Source organism: Monodelphis domestica, chromosome 5 (genome assembly GCF_027887165.1).
Source record: "Monodelphis domestica isolate mMonDom1 chromosome 5, mMonDom1.pri, whole genome shotgun sequence".
NCBI lineage: Eukaryota > Metazoa > Chordata > Mammalia > Didelphimorphia > Didelphidae > Monodelphis > Monodelphis domestica.
The window spans coordinates 37,790,930-37,814,499 of NC_077231.1; the positions used below are offsets into that span (position 1 = coordinate 37,790,930).

The window sequence follows — 23,570 nt, forward strand, 5'->3', positions numbered from 1 at the left end:
GCTGGGTGACTGGAAACCCATAGGAGAGGAAAGTTAACTCAAAGTTCCTCCCAAACTTCTCTGAGGATAAATTGCAGTTTATGCATTCTCTCCCCTCTAATTCTGTTAACTCATTTGTGCCCAGGGGAATCCATGACAGTCTAAAAAGAGCCATATGGTGTAATCTTTCCCCCTGCTTTGGAGTTAAAATAATATTTATCTTTTTTACGTCTCATTGGTTTGTTCCAATACCCCATCAAGGGAACGACTCTAAAGATTAAGAATATAGCTGACCCTAACTTCAACCTTAACAAGCAAATGTAATCCATTCAGACCATTAGTGTGTTAGGCTAACCTTGGTTTTATATTAATGTTAGCCTTTAGAGACCATGTGAATAGCAATTTAAATTTAATAAACTCAAAGAAAAAGAGAGGTTTGGGGAACTAATATATATTCTTCCCAGGAGATGGAAGGGAGAGGGAGATTCCACAACTCATAATTCTTGTCAAATGAAGACAGCTGCAGTATTTTCTGCAGTGGTTCTGAATAGTTTCACATCTCAACCTTTCTTATGGCAGCAGAATCAACATCAGTGTTATTTTTAGCTGTAGGAACAACTCATTTCTTTTGCTCATTTTGTGAAAAAGCTAACCACTTAGTCTTGAGTTGTCAGGAGCATAGCTAGTTTAGAGGCGATGGTCTAAGAAAGAATTGAGGGGGTGCCACAGTGAGGATGATGAATAGGATTATGGATTGAAGTTATAGAGAAGTTAGAATGATGGACTGTGATCAGTTAAAGGAATTTCAGATCATAAACATGAAAAATGAACAATTGATAGCATGATCAAGGGTATGAACGTTTCTGCAGTTGAGGTGGGATGAAGGATTAGGCCAGTAGAAATGAATAAATAGAGGAATCCAGATATTAGGGTGTTTAAAAGAATATCAATGTAGTTATTGAAGTTCCTTAGTATGAGGGCAGGAGCTGAAAGAAAAGGCTGGGACTCAGGAAAAAAGGGGTATATCACAGAAGTCAGAAGATGGCAGTAGCTGTGTGACCCTAGGCAAGTCATTTAACCCCCATTGCCCAGCCCTTACCACTCTTCTGTCTTGGAACCAATATACAGTATTGATTCTAAGGCAGATGGTCAGGGTTTAAAAAAAAATGAAAAAGGCAGCAGTCACTAGTCTTGATTGGGTGATAATGATTGAATGAACCTCAAGAGAGATTACTAAATGATAGTGGTAGGAGAAGAGCCTGGAAATGGTGAATGGGAGAGAGTATTCCAATTCTCCTGGAAAGGGTAATCTCTAGGGTCCTGTCATCAGGCCATAACTTCTTTCCCCCACTGATGCTTAGAAAATGAAGATAATAATGGTGCCTCCTATCCGAGAGTTATTGGGAGGACCAAATTAGATAATACATTGTCAAATGTTTGCTCTTATTACTGCTAGTATTAACATGGATAGTTTGCGCTCTTTATGCATTTGGTTTTTTCCTGTGGGTTTTGCTAAGCCAATCTTTTTTTTTTGGTGCTCATGGATCTAATAAGATCTTTAATAAAAGAACCTGGTTTGTTCTGGGGCCCCCAGTACAGTTCAGTATAATCCATTCTCCCCTTCTCCTCCACCCCTCCAAAAAAGAAAAAGAAACAAAGAGCAGCAAGATGGATTGGGACCATTCCTGGATGGGAAAGTTCCTTTTTTGTTTTTTTCCAGCCTTAGACACCTAGAGGCGTGTGTGGAGTGGAAATTTCAAAGTTCACCCTTTTTTACCACTTATTAAAATATATGACTGGGGAAATAAATCATATAATGCTGTATTGAGGGGGTGAGGCAGTCTCAAGTCATGGACCCAAGACAGATGTCCTCAATGGATTACAGAGAAAATCTGGGGCACTGTCTCAAGTTATTGACCCAAGACAAAATGCCCAAAAATTCGTAGAAAAATCCGTTACTTATAGGAAAATCCTGATGCAATCACCCAGAAGGGATCATAACATTTTTATAATAGTTGGGAGACAGAATGTTGAAAAGATTTAAAATGGCTTTACAATGAACACATTCGAGCTAATTAACATCTTTAAGAAATTGGAGAATAGCTTCACAATGTATACATCCAAGCAAATCAATATTTTAAAGAAATAACCAGGAAGTTTGGAGACAAATACAGGGAGGGGAGTAGTTCAGGACTGGATTATCCAGGAGGAGCAGTCAAGCCATTGGATATGACCTCCTGGAAGAAGCTTCAATAATCCGAACAGAAAAATACAATAGGAGAGTTCTAAGATAAAAGGGTATTCAAGACTTGATGCAATTCTTAGACACTTAAAGCTGTAGAGCTTTTGTGAGGATATGGGGGGAGGGAGGGAAACACCACCAACTTTTAGATATGAATTAAGTTATATTAATAACTTGAGGATAACACACTAATTTCTCACTCCACACAGCAGGGAGTTTGGGTGACCGGGTCTCGGGAGTGGGACGCGAGACCAGGGCTCACTATTTGAAGATCATTACTCTACCCGAGGCTGTCTAAGCGGGAGTCACGGAGGGTGGTTGGTTATGGCTACAAAAGTCAATCGCCCAACTTTCAGGTTGCGGGGGTGGGGAAGGGAGATGCAATCTATCCCTTTTGGGAAACCCCAAACGAGTCTGGAGTCGCTGACCTAGTTAATCCCCTGCCCCGCCAAATCAGGGCTATTAAAACCCCACGATCCTCTACGTTCCTTTGCCGCCCAGCTCCTCTAAGGAGAGAGACCTTCCCTTCCAACCACTCCACCCCCACTTCACTTCCTCTCGGCACAACACCCTCCGGTATGATGGACGTGAGTATACAGCCAATGGCGTGGCCGCACCCCAGCTGGAATCCAATTGGTGGTCGGGGGCGGGGCGAACAGAAGATAGAGGTAGGTGGGGGAGTCACTGGAGAACTAGCTGCAAGGCCGTTGAGGTAAGATGGCGGCGCTAACCCGTTTCCTCTCCTGGTGGCTGGGCCGCACCTTTGTCTTTCCTTTTCGGTTCCATCGATTGCCGTGGCTCGACCTCAGATGGCGGCAGTCTTTGACTGGGCTTTAAAAAAATTTTTCCCCACCCTACCATTCCCGTTCCCCCTCGAAAAGGATTCTCCTGATGCCCCGAGCCCTTGGGTCAAAATGGCGCTCGCCGGAGGCACCGAGGGCCGGCTAAGCCTGGGAGGAGGAGGGATGGAGAAAAGGTCGAGACGGCGGTGGGGGCGGGACGAAGCCGCGGGGAGGGGATCCGAGGGCGCGGCGCTGGAGCAGGCCTCGTGACGTGGGGGAGGGGAAGATCCTCGAAGGCTTTTCTCGGTAAAAAGGACCGGAGTGAGGGAGGGCCGGGGAGCCGCGTAGACGCGCATGCGTGGCCCCGGGGGCCCCTAAAGGGTAGGCAGTGAGTGAGAGACCTAGTGGTGGGGTAGTTGGGGCGAGAACTTGGAGGTCGCTGGAGGAGCCATCCCTAGGGGCCTGGGTAGGTCGACCGAGGGTAGGTGAGGCTGTTTATCTACTCTTTGTCCTTTTCTTTTTTTAAAAGAGAAACTGTTCCTCCTGGGGCTGGAATGTGGGAGCCGAGTTTGGCGGTGATTGGGGGAAGGGCACCCCTGACCTTTTGATGTGTGTGCTCGTTGCTTCCCTCCTCAGGTGTTGGTATGAACAGAATTCGGATCCACGTCCTGCCATCGAATCGGGGCCGCGTCAACCCAGTGCCCAGGTCCCAGGAGCCCCTTTCTTGTTCCTTCACGCACCGCCCATGCTCCCAGCCCCGGCTCGAAGGGCAGGAGTTTTGCATTAAGCATATCCTCGAAGACAGGAATGCGCCCTTCAAGCAATGTAGCTACATATCTACCAAGAATGGAAAGAGATGTCCTAACGCTGCCCCTAAGCCCGAGAAGAAAGATGGGTATGTGGCTGGCTGCTTGTTTTGAGGTCGAGTTTCCTTTGGGGATGGTGTGGCGGTGCTTGTGTGCTGGGTTGCGGGGATTGGGTGTCGGCTGTTTCCCACTACTGTGAATCTGACATTTTCCCTATTCTAAAAGTGACGTTGGAGCTGCTGAATATTTATCAGGTAATGTCGAACGCTTTGCAAAGGCAGAATAGACTCTTTTTAAAAATTTAAAACCTTACCTTCAGTCTTAGAATTAATACTGTATATTGGCAGAAGAGTGGTACTTAGGAGTAGGCAATGGGGGTGAAGTGACTTGCCCAGGGTCACACAGCTAGGAAGTGTCTGAGGTCAGTTTTGAATCCATGATCTCCACTCTCTTAGCCTGGCTCTTTCAGTTTACAGAGAGCCACCCAGCTTCCTGTCCCCTTATGCATGTCTTAATTCCATTGTAACATTCACTTCTTAGTCTCATAAAAGTGATGTGAGGAAGTGCTTTGAACTCTTTCCCAGAAAGGCATTAAATGAATTTATGGTGGCATTTTCTGAGATCCTGGAACAACTTATGCTAAGCAACCTGTAATTGTATTTATCTTATGTCCAAGATATGTAGTTAATTTGTTAAATTTTTCTTTTGTCATACTTAGGGGATAGCAGGTAGGGGTGGCAAGCTGATTAAAGGAAATAATACCATATTCTTGAGAAAATTATAGGTATTTGTCTTCAAGATTGAGCCAAATAATTTAGGTTGATAGCAGGATAGGATGCCTTTTTTATGAATGAGATAAATGAGTGCAGTGAAATGAAATATTCTGCCCAAAATGTTAAATAGTGCCATATTAATGTATGTTGCTGATATATTAAGACTGTCTTTTTTTTCAGAAGTGTTGATTGAGTGGTAACTAATTCATGTATGTTGATGCTATTCATCTTTATCAATAGAAGTATGTTTTTTTTTTTCCAGAATTTGTGATTGGTTTGCATGGATTCAGCTAGTTCATCAAGTCTCCTTTTTGATTAGTTATTTGTATTTGCCATTGCAAAGGGCTTCACCATAGTTAGGTGAAGCTAATTGATCTCTATGAAATTTGATTTTGTTTTGTTTTGCCATTTTTAATTGTTTAGGGACTTGTCCTTATTTTAGCCCTTGAAAATTATTTTACCAACAATCTCTCACTCATAACATAATAATGTTGAGATAATACTATTTTTCTAACTCCAAGACTCTGCTTTCACCTGTCTCAATAGCTGCTACTTTTTTTCACTGGTTAGCATAGGAGAGCATTGTCTGAATTTTTATTTAATAATAATAAGCAAATATGGGTGTAATCAAAGCAGGAAATATCATTAAGGTGTTTTTTAATCAAGGAATAGAGAATGTGGGAAAGTGTTACAAAAATTATAAGCAGGCATTAATGAAATGTTTTGTGATAGAGAAAATAACATGGTGGAGTGGTTAGATCCATGGGAATGATGTTATAAATGAGTGACTGGATGACTCTTAGAAAAAGGGTTCATGAATTTCAGTGGCATTTCTTATTATCATTTATCTAACGTCACTTTGCAGTGATATTGTCAGGGCAATGTTGAGCAATCAATCAGGGCGGAAGCATTTATTAAGTATTTCTATGTGCCAGTGACTGTGCTGAGTTTTTGGATGCAAAGAGTCAAAATTAGTCTCTACACTCCAAAAGTGTACATTATAATGAGAAAGACAATATCTAAATAACTAGGCACCTAGAAGACATTAACTATATGGAGTAGATAGGTCATCCCAAAGGGAAGATATCAGAAAGAACACCTAAAGAAGATGGGACTTGAACTGAATCTTACAGAAAAGAAACTCAAGGCAACTAAAAGGCCAAGGTGAGGGGGCAGAGTATTCCAAGCATGGGGAACTCGGAGACAGATGCACAGATGGAACATCACCCTGGAAGAACAGCAAGGAGGCCAGATTAGTAAATGAAGCCTGGAAAGATAGGAAGGAATCTGGTTATGAAGATATACTTTATATGCCAAACAGAGAAGTATATATTTGATTCTGGAGGTAAACAGGGATCCATTGGAGTTCATTGAGCCAGAGATAGGGATGGTCAGACCAGATATGTGGGTAATTTAATGGAAGCTGGATTGGAATAGGGAGAGACTTAAGGCAGGGAGAAGCTAAACAAAAGGTGATAGAGGGCCTGAACTGGGGTTGTGGTTGTATAAGTGGATTGGTATAAGGCAGTCCTACAGACCTAAACACCTCTGAGGTATTTTTGTTGGTTTCATTTTTTTTTCTGTCTTAGAATCAATACTATGTATTGGTTCCAAGACACAAGAGTGGTAAGGGCTAGGCAATGGGAGTTAAGTGACTTGTCCATGGTCACATAGCTACGAAATGTTTGAGATCAGATTTGAACCCAGGACCTCCCATCTCGATCCACTGAGCTACCCAGCTGCTCCCTATTTTTGTCTGTTTCATGGATCACTGGCTAGTTGGGCATAGTCTGTTGGATATAAACTTAAAGCTTTTCTAATTTGAAAGGCATTTTCACCTATGAAAGGCATAATTTTGGAAAAATCAGAATTACTTCCACACCACAATGAAACATTGTTATTAAGAGTTATTATTATTAATAATATCCTTGTTTCTCATCTTTCGACCATTATAACATTTCTTGACATTTTCTTAACATCCCTTCCCTTCTCCACTCAGATGGCTACTACCCTAGATCAGACTGGCCACTTCTTACCTGACCATTGCAATTGCTTTCTTATTTTATTGTTCTTCCTGCTTCAGATCTCTTCCTTCAATTTATTCTCTGCACAATTGCTAAACAGTATTCCTAAAACAGAAGACAGACCGAGTTATTTCCTAGTTCAATAAACTTTAATGGCCACCCATTGCCGCTATATAAACTCTTGTTTACAGATATCTTCCCAGGTTTAGTGTATATTACTTCCCTTCACAGACTCTAGCTTAGGTCACAGTGGAGCCTCCCCAAGGGGTAGATAGGGATGAGGGCAAGATTTCAGTGTCCAACCAGTTAAGCCACACTTAACACGGAAAAAATTATTATTATTTCTTAATTTCTAAAATTTGTCACCATCCATCACACAACTGGTTTTGCTCTATGTTCTTGATTTGATTTTTCTTTGTTAATAGTAATATTCTTTTTATTATATATGTCTTTAAATTATTTTGTTTTATTTCCTTTTTATCCTTTAACCTCAAGGCTTAATTGTGCTTAACCTATGGTGATTACATTAAGATTGTGACTAATCAGTAAAATACTGTTCCTAGCATGCACATACATAGTGAGATGGACACAGACCAAAAGCTATTTTTTTTTTTAAACCCATACTTTCTGTCTTAGAATCAATACTATACTATATATTGGTTCCAACATAGAAGAGTGACCAGGGTTAGGCAGTTGGCATTAAGTGACTTGCTCAGGGTCACACAGCTAGGAAGTGTCTGAGACCTAGATCCTTCTTTCACTTTCACCAGGCCTGGCTCTCAATCCACAGAGCTACCCAGCTACCCCCAGACAGCTCTTGAGGTCAGCTCCAAGGCATTCTTAGGACATTTTTTGTTTAGCATGAAATTATTTTTTTTCCCGTCACTCCAACTCTTCCAAAAGATGTTTGGAAATAGGAGCTTTTTTTTTCCATATTGAATTATTTCAAATTTTTTGAGGTTTTGACCTTTTTTTCCTAGTAAGAATACTTAGATATCATAGGAAACTGGCATTGATGACTAAACTTCAAAGAAATTTATAAATATGTAAACATTCCAATGAAAGTTTTAGGTTCTTTTAGAAAAGTTCAAGATATAAGTGTTTCCATAAATAATGTTCTTCTGGAATGTGAAGAATTTTTTTCTTTTATCCTTACAGTTTCATGATGATATTACTGAATTGAGTTTTGAACTTCTCCTTACTGGATTCTATGAATTCTTTCTATTTGCAGTATATATAATTTCTTTTTTATACTTTAGTATACAGTGTACCATAATAGATAAGAGAGTTGTACTTGTCAGAAAAAAATTGATTTCAGATTCTGCCCTTGAGATTGAGCTGTGTAATAAGTCCCATAACCTCTGTGAACCTATTTTCTCATATGCAAATAGAGGTTATAATACTTGTGCATATGTGCTCTTTATAAGATAGAATGATACTCCCAGGTAAAAATACATATATAATATGGGAGAAAAAATTTCAGTGTCTGCCATAGCTTTTTATAAGTGTTTGCAACCATTATTGTGAGGAAGGAGATTCAATTCTTCACTCATGCAAGGTTTTCATACATTTTATCATAATACAGAGGTAACATTTAAGAAATAGATTTTGATTTCTCATAGAAGTAATAACTTAAAATGTTGGTTTACACTACTTAACTAAAACCATTCAGTACCTCTTCAGTTAATTCTCAGTTTTACTGAGTGATAGGATTTTAGTCAAAGACTTTTTACTTCTTAGTCTTATTATTGCCCTGATCACTTCACCAGGGATCTTGGGCTAAACCTTTAGGAACTGATTAGACCTTTGATAAAAAATACTATAGAAATATTTCAGTGTTAGTATTGGTTTCAAATTGCTAATTTTAAAAAGATTGATAAGGCATTCTCATTTAGATTAGATCAAGTTAGACAAGTATTATCTAGTATTTTTTTGTGATATTAGCTTGAATAAATAGTAGGGTCCTTACTATGCCTCCTTTTAAGAATATACAAATAAATATAAAGAGATTTACTACAAATGAATACCAGGTAGTTGGAGAGGGCACTAGCAGTTGGTGTGGGATCACATAAAACTTAAAGAAGGTAGAGTTTGAACTATCTCTTGAAGGAGTTGAGGTGGGGAGGAATTCATTCTCCCCTACATTCTAAGGAAGATGATCAGTGCAAAGGTATAGAGATGAGAAAGATGTCATGTCAGAGCAATAGAAGGAGAACTAGTTTGATTGGATTGGAGAGTAATGGAATTGGAGTAATGTACAAAGAGGTGGGAAAGAAGATCTACATTCTGACTACATTCTGAAAGCCTTTAAGTTTTATTTTTTTATCCTAATGGCTACAGGGAGGCAGTGGAGTTTGTTTAGTGTGTGTGACACCAATGTATAATTAGAGAAAAATATATTGGCAACATTGGGAAGGATGGAATAGAGTGGGGACAAGGTAGAGGTAGAGAAATTAGGAAGGTTTACAATAGTCCAGCTGAGAGATGATGAAAGTTTGTGTGAGTAGAGGGAAAGGCTAGATTTGAGAGCTTTTGTTGAGATGAAAATAGCAAGATTGGGTAACCAATTGGATATCACCAAAATTATGAACCTGAAAGACAGAAAGAATGGTGTTGCCATTGTTGGAAACAGGGATGCTTTGGAGGAGGAGTTGGTTTGGTGTTTCAGATAGTTCGAAGGAGAACCAAAAGAGAAGAGTAATGTCACTAAAATCCAGAGAGGAGAGAGTATCCAGGGAATATTGGATCTCAGGGTCTAATGTTACAGATGTCAAGAACAGTGAAATTTGAGAAAAGACTTGATTTGATGTCTTGTTGGTGGGGTAGTCTGATGGTTTTTTAGTTTTTTTCTCTTTGACCTGTTTTCTAGGTTAGTTTTAATAGGAAATACCATGCATTTCCCAATTTTTTTTTTAACTTTGTTCTAATATTGTGTCATTGAATCCATGATCTTTGTTTTAATCTAATTTTTAAGTAATGTTACTTTAGTAAGGTTTTGGACCTCTGGTATTAAGTTATTCTTTTCTTTGCATTTCATATATATACTCTTATGAAACTTGCTTCATTCCAGGAATTGCTGTTAAAACGTACAACAGATCTGATTTTCTTTGAAGCTTTGTTTGTAGGCTGTAGATAATTTTTTTCTGGACATGCCTTGAGCAAACTTGACAGTAATATTTGTCATTTGTCTAGAATTTTTTCTGAGAATTGCCTTCCTAGGCCAAGGTCCACAGGCTTCTGAGTGGGAGTAACTGCAGGCCTCCTTAGGGGCCATCCTTGTCCAGACCCTGGTTCCTTGGGGGCAGAAAGAGCAGAGGGGTTCTGAGGTTCCTGACAGTCTTGGGAACTCTATAGAGGACCTTTTATGATCCAGAACTCTTGAATGTCATACATCTGGGAGAAGCCTAACCCTGAGAAGTTGAAGTTGACACAGGAACCTAGGTGACATAGGTTGAGATCAAACAGGGTCAGCCATTCCACACAAAAGTTCAGCAGGGATCAAAACCTGGTTCTGGCACATAGCCTCAATTCAGGAGCTAGAGCTAGAGTGCTGAGAAAACCAGAAGGAACTGATTAGTATAAAAAATTGTACTATAAGATCTAGAGGTCTGAAGAAAGCAAATAATAATTCAGTAATTGCATGCAGAAACTCAAAGCAAAAAATAGATTTTCTACAAGCACTGCATGCATATATCTAGAAGAAATGAAGCAAGAGAGGAAAAAAACCCATCCTAAAATACAACCTGAAGAAAGGAATTAGAAGGAGAAATAAGTAGCTTAGAAGAGTAAACCTTACTCAAGTAATATACTTCTCTAAAATCAGAAATCAGTGACTCTTGAGTAAGCAGTATGTATATAAGATCAGAAGACTGGGGGGATCAAACAACTAACCTGAAGAACAGCTTAAGGAGAAAATCCTTAGACTCCTAGAAAATCATGATAAAAAAACCTTAGACTGTTTTAGGGGATAGTAAATGAAAACTATCTAGATCTAATAGAACTAAAAAGCAAAGTGAAGATAGAAATAATCTTCTGAAAGAAACCCCAAAATAAAAAGTCCTAACAGGGTCATAGCCAAAATCTAGAATTTCCCTGTTCAAGAAACTATAAACAGGAAGAAGTTCAGAAACCAAGAATCATAGTCAGGACCACAAAGCATGTGACAGCTTTTACCCTAAACAAAAGAAGATCTTGGAATTCTATATGCCAAAAGACAACAGAGAGACACTGAGAGCCAAGAATAATTATAAAACTGAGTAACCTGGGTGGGGGGGGGGAGTGACTATTTAATGGCATTTATTCCATTTAATGTAATAGAGGACTTTTATGGTTTCCTGATGAAAAGTTTCACTGGAGCTCTGTGTGTGTCCACATAAATGTGTGTGTGTGTATATATTCTTCTAGTGGTTTTGTAAAGAAAGTTCTAGAAGAAATCAGAAATAGACATTTGGTGAGGGAAAATTGGTGAATATTTTAGTGATTTGGCAAATTTTCTTCTGAAACATCTCATGTTTAAGGCCACTTATAATAATAAATGATCAGAATTTAAGATTTTGATAAATTGGTAGCAAGATAGTTTGGACTAGGGTATTTTTTTAAGGACTGATGTTCAAGGACTTCCTCTAGATGTTTTGGAAGATTGAGAGATAATTTTTTTCTTCCCTTCCTGTTTTCTCTTTCCAGTGTGTCCTTCTGTGCAGAGCATGCCCGTAGGAATGCCCTGGCACTTCATGCTCAGATGAAGAAAAACAACGCTGGACCCATGGGTGAAACACTTTTGTGCCAACTGAGTTCATATGCTAAGACAGAACTGGGTTCTCAGACCCCAGAGAGTAGTCGCAGTGAAGCCAGCCGGATCCTGGGTGAGACTCTCCTCTTAGGGTCAAAGAAGGTTCAAAATATAGAGCTGATTCCACTGGTCTTATACCTTGCACATAAGCTAACAACTATTTGTTAAGAATTCATAGGTTGATTTATTGGTTACCAACTTCTTTGAAAAGATACTATTGAATATAATTAAACTGATTTTCTTGTATTCCTGTTTCATTAAATTAATAGAGATGTGGCCTTTTTAATGTTTTACTCATTTTGTTAAAAGGTTCAAGAGATAGCATTAATTAGGGAAGTTGGCTTTTCTGTCCTTTTCAGAGTATGGCTAACTCATTTAATGTTATTCCATATTGAATAATCTTTCCCTGATTCTAAGATGAATTTTTTTGGTGGCTTCATATAATCAGTTCCAAAATATTTGCAATATCAAAATCCTAAATAAGATCTTTTAATTTTGTAAAGGTTGGATTGCTTAAGACATTTAGGCCTTTTGGTATCATATTTGGTGTAAGGGAGTTGCAGAGATGGGAAGTTTTTTTTTTTGAATTTTTTATTTTATTTTATTTTATTTTATTTTTTTAATTTTTATTTGGACATTTCCAAACATTATTCATTGGAAACAAAGATCATTTTCTTTTCTTCCCTCCCCACCTCCCACCATCTCTCCCATAGCTGATGCACAATTCCACTGGGTATCACATGTGTTCTTGATTCAAACCCATTTCCATGTTGTTGGTATTTGCATTAGAGTGTTCATTTAGAGTCTCTCCTCAGTCATATCCCCTCCACCCCTGTAGTCAAGCAGTTGCTTTTCATCGGTGTTTTTACTCCCACAGTTTATCTTCTGCTTGTGGATAGTGTTTTTTAGATCCCTGCAAATTGTTCAGGGACATTGCATTACTACTAATAGAGAAGTCCATTACCTTCGATTGTACCACAGTGTATCAGTCTCTGTGTACAATGTTTTCCTGGTCCTGGAGGTTGTTTCAGTCCCCATGGAATTCCTCCACCTTATTATTTATTCCTTTTAGCACAATAGTATTCCATCACCAACATATACCACAATTTGTTCAGCCATTCCCCAATTGAAGGGCATCCCCTCATTTTTCAATTTTTGGCCACCCCAAAGAGCGCAGCTATGAATATTCTTGTACAAGTCTTTTTCCTTATTATCTCTTTGGGGTACAAGCCCAGTAGTGCTATGGCTGGGTCAAAGGGCAGGCAGTCTTCTATCGCCCTTTGGGCATAGTTCCAAATTGCCCTCCAGAATGGTTGGATCAATTCACAACTCCACCAGCAATGCATTAGTGTCCCTACTTTGCCGCATCCCCTCCAGCATTTATTACTTTCCATAGCTGTCATGTTAGCCAATCTGCTAGGTGTGAGGTGATACCTCAGAGTTGTTTTGATTTGCATCTCTCTGATTATAATAGATGTAGAACACTTTTTCATGTGCTTATTAATAGTTTTGATTTCTTTGGCTGAGAACTGCCTGTTCATGTCCCTTGCCCATTTGTCAATTGGAGAATGGCTTGATTTTTTGTACAATTGATTTAGCTCTTTGTAAATTTGAGTAATTAGACCTTTGTCAGAGGTTTTTATGAAGATTGTTTCCCAATTTGTTGCTACCCTTCTGATTTTAGTTACATTGGTTTTGTTTGTACAAAACCTTTTTAATTTGATGTAGTCAAAATTATTTATTTTACATTTTGTGACTCTTTTTAAGTCTTGCTTGGTTTTAAAATCTTTCCCTCCCAAAGGTCTAACAGGTATACTATTCTGTGTTCACCTAATTTACTTATAGTTTCCTTCTTTATGTTCAAGTCATTCACCCATTCTGAATTTATCTTGGTGTAGGGTGTGAGGTGTTGATCCAAACCTAATCTCTCCCACACTGTCTTCCAATTTTCCCAGCAGTTTTTATCAAATAATGGATTTTTGTCCCAAAAGCTGGGGTCTTTGGGTTTGTCATAAACTGTCTTGCTGAGATCATTTACGCCAAATCTATTCCACTGATCCTCCTTTCTGTCTCTTAGCCAGTACCAAATTGTTTTGATAACCACTGCTTTATAGTAGAGTTTGAGATCTGGGACTGCAAGTCCTCCTTCCTTTGCATTTTTTTTTCATGATTTCCCTGGATATCCTTGATCTTTTGTAGAGATGGGAAGTTTTCATAGTTGTGTTTTCTTGTTTCAGATGAAGACAGTTGGAGTGATGGGGATCAGGAGCCTATTACTGTGGATCAGACATGGAGAGGTGATCCTGACAGTGAAGCTGATAGTATAGACAGTGATCAGGAAGACCCCTTAAAGTAAGTTCCACCTCTATGGTTTTTGACTATTTTATTTAGTTAATGACAGTTTTCCAAATCTTAAGTCAGGCCTCATCCTGGTGGGAGTGGTATAAAGCAGTTACTTTTGAAAACAACCTTTAGATAAATATCTTAATTTTTTCAATGAAAACAAAGAAAATTAAAGGTCACAAAAGTGAGTTTGACCAAGCCAATTTTACTCCATCTGGTAGAGAGAGGATAGATCAATAATAACAGCCACTCCACTGCTCCACCCCCCAATGAATCATTTTAGGAGCTTTCTGTTAGAACTCTTTTCCCCTTTGTTTGGGAATCAGCATGGTCTAGCAGAAAGAGTGATGGATTTGCAGGTAGAGAACCTGGGTTCAGATCCTTTTATCTGCCTTTTTATAATCTTGGATGAGTAAGTTCACCCCTCAGGGCTTTAGTTACTTCAGTTGCAAAATGAGCAACTGGTTTTGATGCCCCTTCTATCTCTAAATCTGCAATTCCATGCAGTGCAGCAGTTTTTAAGGATATTAACATGGTCAATAAATACATGAGAAATCTTGATTTGGGAACATGATAATATGATATTCCTACTACAACTCTAAATGATCATCCTAGTGCAAATATCAATAATATGGAAATAGGTCTTGATCAGTGACACATGTAAAATCCAATAGAATTGCATGTTGACTATGGGAGAGAGGGAAAGAACATGAATCATGTAACCATGGAAAATTTTTCTTAAGCAATAAAATAAAATTAATATGGAAATATATTCTTACTACAACTCAGGAGGTAGGTGCTATTATTGTTTCAGAGGTTAAATAATAACACAACAACAATAATAATAATGGAAGCTAACATTTAGATAGTGCTTATTACATTATGCCATGCATTGCTAAGTGCTTAACAGTTATATCATTTGATGCTTATAGCAACTTTGGGAGGTAGATGCTGTTATTAACTCCCCTTTTACAGATAAGGAAACTGAGGCAAACAGGTTAAGTGACATGGCCAGAGTCACATAGCTAGTATATTAAGACTGAATTTGAATTCTAGTCTTCCTGACTTCAGACCTAGCACTCAGTTCTCTATACTGCCTAGCTGCCATTGCTACCATTGATCAGTATAGGCTGGTGACAGATGGTTTGTGTTGTGTTCCTTCCTATGTTTGACCATGAAATGTGTAAACTAATTTAATCATTATGTGGAAATAAAAAGTACACTAAATTATGAACCTTTAAATTTTTTCTCAATCTGCAGTTTGTTTTATGAAATTTTTTTTTTATACTCGGGAAAGGCATGGCTACATAGTTTGAAAACCAAAAATATATAAAGAATGTTCTTCTGTAGCATTAGATTGTACATGTAACTTAGAGTGTAGGCATTTCTGAGCATTAGAAAGAAGTATACATTCCATTGAGAGGCTATTACATTCATATGTTACAGACAGTATATGATTTTTTAAAATAAATTTTTATTGATACCATGTCTTTATCATTAACAGAATATTTTTAAAAGGAAGGAGAGAAAACACCAACAAAGTTGATTAATATTGTAAAAAAAATATCTGGAAATTTATTCAGTATTCTGCACCCATGGACATTTAGCTTTACAAATGAGTAGGAAATGTCTTCTCATATTTCTTCTTTGGTACTATACTTGTTCTTTGTAATTTTAACAACATTCACTTTTAAGTTGATAAGAAAAACAAAACAGAGAAGAGTCATTTAACATTTTTAGACTTTATTTTAATGTATTATTGAGTTAGCAAAAAAATCATTCAATGCTTTTTGTTTTACATTTTGCCCTTTACAAGAACAGATGGTATAATTCAAAATTGTAAATCTAAGCTTCAGTAATTATTTAACAGATGAAAAATTAGAAAATAACAATTAAAGAGGAGAAATCCTTTTAAAATCTAGACTGCTATTATGTTGTGGTTGAAATGTCTAGGCAGAACTAGTAATTTGCAGCAATAGAAAAATATCGAGACTAAGAAGAATTCCATCAGTGGGATAATCAACCTTCTGAAAAAGGAGGATGGGTCAAGTGAGCATATTCCAGACAGTGGGAAGCTCTGAGACAGAGATTGGCTTACATCATCGTTTGCTTGGTTTTGGGATCATCTGGAGGGGATTTATTCTTTTAGCCATACTGTTTATAACCTTGGTATGTCCCTTGCATTATGGGGTGTGGATATTCTTCAGGCCCAGGAGAGAGGCCTGAGGGCTAGTTGGGTACTGTGTATATGGTGGATATAGGACAGTTGCCCTCAGTCTGAATGGAGTAGAGGTTTTCCATGTTTTGTTGGAGTTGAGCTTTTTTTCTGTAGATCTGTAGTTAACTTGGGGCCTGAAGAATTCTGTGGCCCCTTCCTCTCAGATGCTTAATTATTGGCTATTAAAGCATTTTAGAAAATGTATAAAAGGGAACAAAAGAAAGGCCAGAAGGAAACAAAAACAGTAGACCAGCTTTGAAAGTTACATGTTGAATTTATCATAAACTTCAGGGCACCTACATGGCACAGTATAGCATGACTTATGTGATCCTGCTTCAGAAACTGACTTTGGGCAGATGTTTTGAATCTTCTTTATCTGTAAAATGGTCATAATAGTATCTCATAGGGTTGTTGTGAGAAACAAATTAACAGAAGTTAAGCACTTTAATGTTAAGCTTATTATTAGCTATATTATACTTATACAATAATAGAGAATTCAGTTCCATGTAGGATATTCTTTGTATATGAAAGTGCTCATTTTAACTTCAATTTAAAAAATTTTCCAAAAAGAAAAAGTTGCACAAATATGTTACAATGTTCTACCTTTATAATTCTTCAACTTCTCAAAGGAGAGGGAGGGATAGCAGTATAATGGACTTTTGCCTACTCACTTTTTTGAGGGCATATGCTCATGCATTATAATTTCATAGGATTCACTTTTTATTATTATGTTACAAATTTTTCTATTTAGGTTGTCATTATATATATTACTTTGCTGGTTTTGCTTTTTGAATCTTTTATTTTGCTTTTTTCCATTAATAAGCATTAAATTTCTCTTCCCAGCCCTAGAAAAGAAAAGGATAAAAAAAAATCCTTTGTAATAGCTATGTATAATAGTCAAGCAATATAAATTCCTTCATTGACCATGTCCCACAATGTATATCTCATTCTTTATCTTGAGCCCATCACCTCTGTCAGGAGGGTGGGTAGCATGTATTCAGTTATTGAAGTGGTCAATTCTTTAGGTCTTTTAAAATTATTTGTCTTGATGCAGTTGTATTGTGCTTACTTTGCATTAATCCATTTAGTCTTCCCATGGTTTTCTATATTTATCATGTATTATTACATTATATTCATTTCTCTCATTAAATTTGCATAGTTTGTTTAGTCATTCCTCAAATGAAGCACATTTAATTTCAAATTCTTTGCTACTACAAAAAATGGCACTATAAATAATGAGTTCCTCTTTTTTTTTACATAAATGGAGAAACAATGCCAAAGACTTATAAAGATTTTGAAGGTGTTAGTGGATATCTCCTGATCTTATTTGATTTCATAATGAAAATTATGCAAGTGTAAATGATATCAGTTTCTATGAGGTTGTAATCCATAGTACACACTTGTAAATTATTTTTGTTGTGGGTTTTTGTGTTTTTTTGTTAATGTTTTATTTAAAAAACTAGCATAGCTTCATTATCTAATTCAGAGTACTTAGTATGTATGTAAAATACCTGACAATACAGTGGATTCTCAGAAGAGGTACTAAAAAGCATAATAAAAATAACAGTTCCATCTCTAGAAATGTATCACATAAACAACAAAATTAAAAGTGAAAAAAGGAGACATTTTCCTCTGTGATACTGGAAAATTACAGAGGTGTTACTTGAGCCAAAGTAGCTGTTAATTAATTGCTTAAATTAATTCATTAATTTTTTTTAAGATTTATATTTACATGGCATATACCAGTGATGGCTAACCTATGGCACAGATGCCTATGGGCACATGGCTGCCCACCCCCCAGAGATCCTTACTAGAAAGGCAGAGGGACTTGGGTGGAGCTGCTCCCCTTCCCCTCCCCACAGTGCCTGATGACATTTTTTCACTTCACCTGCCCCTCTGCCCAGCAGCCCAATGGGAACACACGGTGGGTAAGGTGGGCAGCTCACAGGTGGCAGAACTGGACTGGAGCAGAGCCCTCAAGCCACTCCCTCCTCTACACTAGCTGAGGACATTCCTCAATTCCCACCCCTCCACCCAGCAGCCCAGTGGGAGCACTTTCTCCCACCCCTGGGGTGAGTGAGGGCATGTGAGGGGGAGGGGCTAGCATTCTGTCTAAAAGGTTTGCCTTCACTGTCATACACTAAGACAACTAGAGATCTGCAGATATTCAACATGAAAGACATTTTTCAAGGGATAATTTTAAATAAGATGCAATTGGCCATATAAAGTTTGCAATTAACTTTGGTACATAATTTTAATGTCTACTAAGATAAAGTGTTTGCATTCTTAACCTAGTGCTGCATACCACATAGGTCTGTCTCAGTGTGGTTTATTATTATTCTGATGACCACAACTAGGTCTTAAAATCTTTTCATAATTTGTATTGCTCTGATTACTACTTCCTAGTCCATAGCCACAAAACCATAGGAAGAGTAAGAGTAGTTGTATTTTTTGCTGTAATCCCTTGCCCAGGCTATATCCCTGGTTGCCATATCCCTTATTTAAACAATTGTCATATTTTTTATTTTAATTTTGACTTGAGTTCCCCTTTTACTGACTGCTGCTGCTCCTTCTGTCTTCTCAGTTGCCTTTGCTTGGGCCTCCTTGGCTTCCCTCAGAGCTCTTCTGCTGCCACTGGTATACTTATTTTAATTGGGCTGCCTCCTATTGATATGATGGAATTTCTTTTCTAAAATTCCAAGATTTTCTTTGAAGATGATGAATACAAATCTTCTTTTGTGTGGTGTTGGATCCATTGGAAGTTTGATAAATTCAGTCCTTCCAAAATCTCTTGAGGTACTTCTGGATTGTCTTCCAACAATTGTCTTTCTCTTCAGAGAATCTTTTTTCCAAGGCCAGAAACATTTTGGGTTCAATTACTTGTTTGTCTAAGTTGAGTTCTTTGTCAACATTGTCAAATTCTTTAAAAAGCATAAATGCCAAATTTCTAGATGTTCCTGTGTTAGGGTCTGTCTTTATTGTACAATCAACATGTCACCAAACTTGGTAAAATAGTCTTTCAAGTCCTTTTTGCTTGTTTCCCAATCAAGGCTACTTACAGATGTTATCCTTGCATACTCTTCATTCTTAGTGTTAATATCTGATCTCCTTTGGTTCTTATTCTGGCTCCTATCAGGAGCTCTAAGCTTCATGGCCATTCTCATTAGTGGCTGTTTTCATCAGCAATTGTTCCTCTATTTCTTTAGATGTAGAACCTGACAGCTGATGTAGGAGTCTTGGGAGATTTTATTTGTCCTTCCTCCCTCCCTCCCCTCACCCTTTCACCCCTTCCCCTCTTCTCCCCTTCCTTATCTAGGCTCTTTTACTCTGCTTTAGAATCTTCTGGAATTCATACCTTGGAAGAATTCTCCCCATCCCTGTGGGCCCCTCCTTCTGCTTAAATAGTTCTTTCAGAGTGTGCCCTTGCCAGCTATCTCTTGTTTCTCACCAGGTACAATCTGGCTTCTCCATCATATTCCTGCCCTCTCCTTTTCAGAGCAATGACTATTATTCTTTTTGCTTTCGTTTATATTTCCATTGCTTTGTACAGTCCCATAGCTTACTATTTTAAAAATAATTGCTTGTTGGCTAGCTGCCTGAATAACTGATTAAAGTGATAACAGAGATAACAAAGACTGTCTGTCCTTGCCTCTCCCCTCTTCCCCCAATAAAAAGTCTACAGTCTTGCTGCTTTGCCATTCTACCCATTCTATGCTTGGTTGCTGTTTTGTTCCAGACATGCTGGTGTCTACACGGCTGAGGAGGTGGCACTGATCATGCGTGAGAAACTGATTCGTTTACAGTCTTTATACATTGACCAATTCAAACGACTTCAGCATCTGTTGAAAGAGAAGAAACGCCATTACTTACATAATCGCAAGGCAGAACATGAAGCTTTAGGCAAGTAGTATGCCAACCTCTATAAGCTGACCCTCTTTTCCTGAAACGTAAAGTGATCATGACCAGACTCATTGTTATTTGGGCCACATGTGACAGGGAGAATTTTGTTTAAATTCTCTGGTTCCTCTTTGTCAGAGAGATTTTTCTGTTCACTCCTGCTAGTTCAGGCTCATATCTTCAAAGATACACTAGGGTGGCATTGTCAAGGTGAAACATGTCATTTGACTATTGTATCTTTCCAGGGAGTAGCCTTTTGACAGGCCCAGAGGGCCTTTTAGTGAAAGAGCGTGAAAGCTTGAAGCAGCTGAAATGTCTTCGGCGCTACCGCCAACGCTATGGTGTCGAGGCCCTGCTACACCGACAGTTAAAGGAACGCAGAATGCTGGCCACAGACGGGGCTGCCCAGCAGGTACTTGCTAAGGAGTTACCTTTGGTCAGCCTTATTGCTTTTTTACCCTCCCCCCCCCCCCCCAATTTTAGATATCCCATTTAGCAGTGCTTGTATTATACTCTCTGAAACTATTCCTGGCAAAGTAGAGAATCTATCGCACCTTGATATTTTTGTTTCTAAATATGAGAATTCAGTAATTAAACTCGGCTATAAAAATGAATTAATTGGGAACCTGATTGAAATGTAATATTGGTGGGCACTGTTAGGCCAAGTGGGCACTGTTAGGCCAAGATAGATAGGAAGATGTGGAAAAATTCTACACTGGACATTGCTTAATAACATTATAACCCATTCTTTGTTTCTTATTAATGAATGAATGAAAAAGCATTTATTAAGTGCTTACTAAGGAAATAGAAAATGCAACAGTCCCTGTTCTCACGGAGCCGATATTGTAAAAGAACGAGACAATACACAGAACTCTTCTGTGCAGCACTTTTTCATTTGTACCCCCATTCTTTAAAGATTTCTTCCCTACTCTGGAGGTAGGGCTCTGCAACAAACTTACTCTTTACATGTAGATTCTTCCCATCCAGGCCACTATGAGATGAGAAGTGATGTAGTATGACAGAGGATAGCTCTAAAACCATCAGTTTCAATCTTGAAATATTAAGCTATTTGACTAGAGCCTTTTGGTATGAATGGTTTGAGTTGAGGCTTTGTGTTTGTGTTTTTGTTTAAATAAATCATGAGGAACTTTGACCAAGAGTTTGTTTTGACTTTGGAGAGTTGATTCAGATAATGAACTTGTTTTATAATTATAAAAGTTTATTAAGGGAAAATGATAGGTAACATTTTTACTATTGCATTATTGAACTGGTTCAGTCAAGAGCGTAGAATTTTGGACAGTTAGAATTCAATGTCTCATTTCTCTCTGGTTATTGGAGAAAAGATATTCCTATTTTAGGATTCTTAAGACTTTTTATTTCACCTTCTCCAGGACCTTGTTTCATCAGTCACCTTGTCATCATTACATACCTGGAGTTTTTCAAAGTACCTTCTTACTTTATTCAGCTATATTTCTATTTCTTTCCTCTCTCTCCTGCTAAACTTTTGGGGAAAAGGGCTATATATAGCAGTAGATAGATTTATGATATGTTGAGAGCTAGATTTGAATTCTTCAGATGTTTACTGGTTGTATGACCTTGAGTGAATAACAACCCTTTAGGTTTTTTTTCTGTAGAGATAATATGTTACAAATATCTACTTTACAGGATTGTTGAGATGAAAACATTTTGTAAACTTCAAAAAACTATAAAGTTGAAGTGGTTTCTTAAATTTTCTCACTATTTTGTTAATTCCGTGAACTCTTTAACTTCTGCCCCTACCACTGTACTGAAACTGCTACCTCAAAGGTTACAGCTTACTTTTAAGCTAGTCAGTTTCCTTCTCTGGGAATGTTTCCTCATCTGTAAAATGATTAGATGACCTCTTGGTTCTTTTATAACTCTGTGACCTGTGACCATCTGGTCACCAAACTCATTGATCTTTAGAAACATCTCACTGTTCTGTTTCTCTTTTACCTCTCTAACCACTTCTTTATCTTCATTGTCTCCTGTATGCTAGTGTTCTCCAGAAGTTTGCTCTTAGCCCTCTGTCTTTACCTCCTTGGCAATCTCTTTGATTTCAACTATATCTTCTTTGTTTCCAAAGGATTCTAAATCTGTTTCTAATTCTGACTTCTGAGCTTGAGATTTGTATTTTTAACTACTTTTGGTTCACTTAACTAGTTTTTGGTTCATTTCTGTCTAGAGCTTCCACCAGCATCTCAGACTCATTATGTCCAGAATCTAACTACATATCTTTTTCTCTAAATTTAATCTTTTCGTTATTTCAGATTGTGAAACAATGATTTGCTATCCCCTAATTTGTAATCTATTCTTTATTATAAAATTGATTACTTTTCTCCTTCCCTAATGTGGTCCTGCCAATTCTATTTCCATAAACTTTTTCACATCTGTTTTCTGTTTCCACAAACACTATTTCCCACTGTTTCCACCTTGTAACAGGTCCTCTTTATATCCTTTTTAAAGTACTGTATGTAATAATATCTTGACAGTTTGTTATGCCTTCATTCTTTTACCCTTTCAGTTCATGCTTTGTAGGACTCCTCAAATAATCTTTTTACATGTGTGGATCTTAATGGTGTCCTTCCTACTCAAAAATCTATTGGTATCTTCTTTAGGTAGTAACTGAGTCAAACTCCCTTGTCCTACAACTGTTTACAACTGAGTGCCATCTAATTTTTCTGGCCTTACCTCATTCCCTCCATGTACTTTGGACTAACTAAATTGTCCTCCTAAGACCTTGGCTTATGCTGTTCCCATGCTTAGAATTGCTTATTTTCCCATTATAGTCTGTTGAATTTTTGCCTATACTTTTCAGAACTGTTTGGTTATTACCTTCTTTATCAAGTCTTACCTTGGTTTCCCTCTGTCCATTTCCTGTTTTTATGCCCAATAAACAAATCAATAGTATAATTATTTCTGGAAAGTAGATGCTAATTAACTGTCCTATATATCTGTTTACCATATAATTATGTTTTCCTTAGACAAAAATTTCCTTACCCTGACCACCAAATTCCTATAATAGTGTGTTATATTTCCTAGTCAGAAGGGTAGCTCTTTATGTATCATTCATCTTCAGGACTCTACTTTCCATGAGAATGAGGACCTTGTTTTCATAAAATGTTTTGGCATAATAGATCCTTAATGTTTTTTGAATAAGCACCTTTATTGATTTGCACCTTGGATTTATGAAGAACAGAGTTTGTAAGGAGTGCACTTTTAAATGTTGTCTGTTTAGCATTAGCTAAAAAATAAAATCTGAAAAAGCTTTTTCACAGATCTAAGATAAATAATACTTAAACCATTTTAAGGCTTAAAGGCAGCACCTGAATTACATTTGAAATGATTGAACAGGTAGTAGAGTTCTTTTCTGTATCAACTGAAGCTTGTAATTGGTCTCCCCATTTTTTTTTTAAACCCTTACCTTCAGTCTTGGAATCAATATTGTTTATTGGCTCCAAGGCAAAGAGTGGTAAGGGCTAGGCAATGGGGGTTAAGTGACTTGCCCCGGGGCCACATAGCCAGGAAGTGTCTGAGGTCAGATTTGAACCCAGGACCTCCTGTCTCTAGGCCTGACTCTCAATCTACTGAACTACCCAGCTGCCCCCTCTAATTGGTCTTTTAATGGAAACTCTTAAGGGTAGACTGTTAACTTGAGAAGCACAAGTATGAGTCTTTTTTAATACTTTAATTGGAATG

The 23,570-nt window shown here is 37.8% G+C and overlaps 1 protein-coding gene across 6 annotated transcripts in view; it reads left to right on the plus strand.

The window, feature by feature from the left end:
* The first annotated feature begins 2,784 nt into the window (after positions 1-2,784).
* KANSL2 (KAT8 regulatory NSL complex subunit 2) overlaps positions 2,785-23,570 on the plus strand; it is a 41,891-nt gene continuing 21,105 nt past the window's right edge. The window contains exons 1-6 of one of the 6 annotated variants that reach the window (XM_056798356.1): positions 2,785-2,933; positions 3,640-3,898; positions 11,290-11,468; positions 13,633-13,747; positions 19,693-19,860; positions 20,103-20,265. In XM_056798356.1, the coding sequence (XP_056654334.1) occupies positions 3,648-3,898; positions 11,290-11,468; positions 13,633-13,747; positions 19,693-19,860; positions 20,103-20,265 (876 nt within the window). In that variant the 5' untranslated portion in view covers positions 2,785-2,933; positions 3,640-3,647. Of the gene's footprint in view, positions 3,310-3,337; positions 3,489-3,639; positions 3,899-11,289; positions 11,469-13,632; positions 13,748-19,692; positions 19,861-20,102; positions 20,266-23,570 lie in introns of those variants that run through there. The other 5 variants (XM_056798360.1, XM_056798359.1, XM_056798355.1 and 2 more) reach the window with 5 other exon arrangements.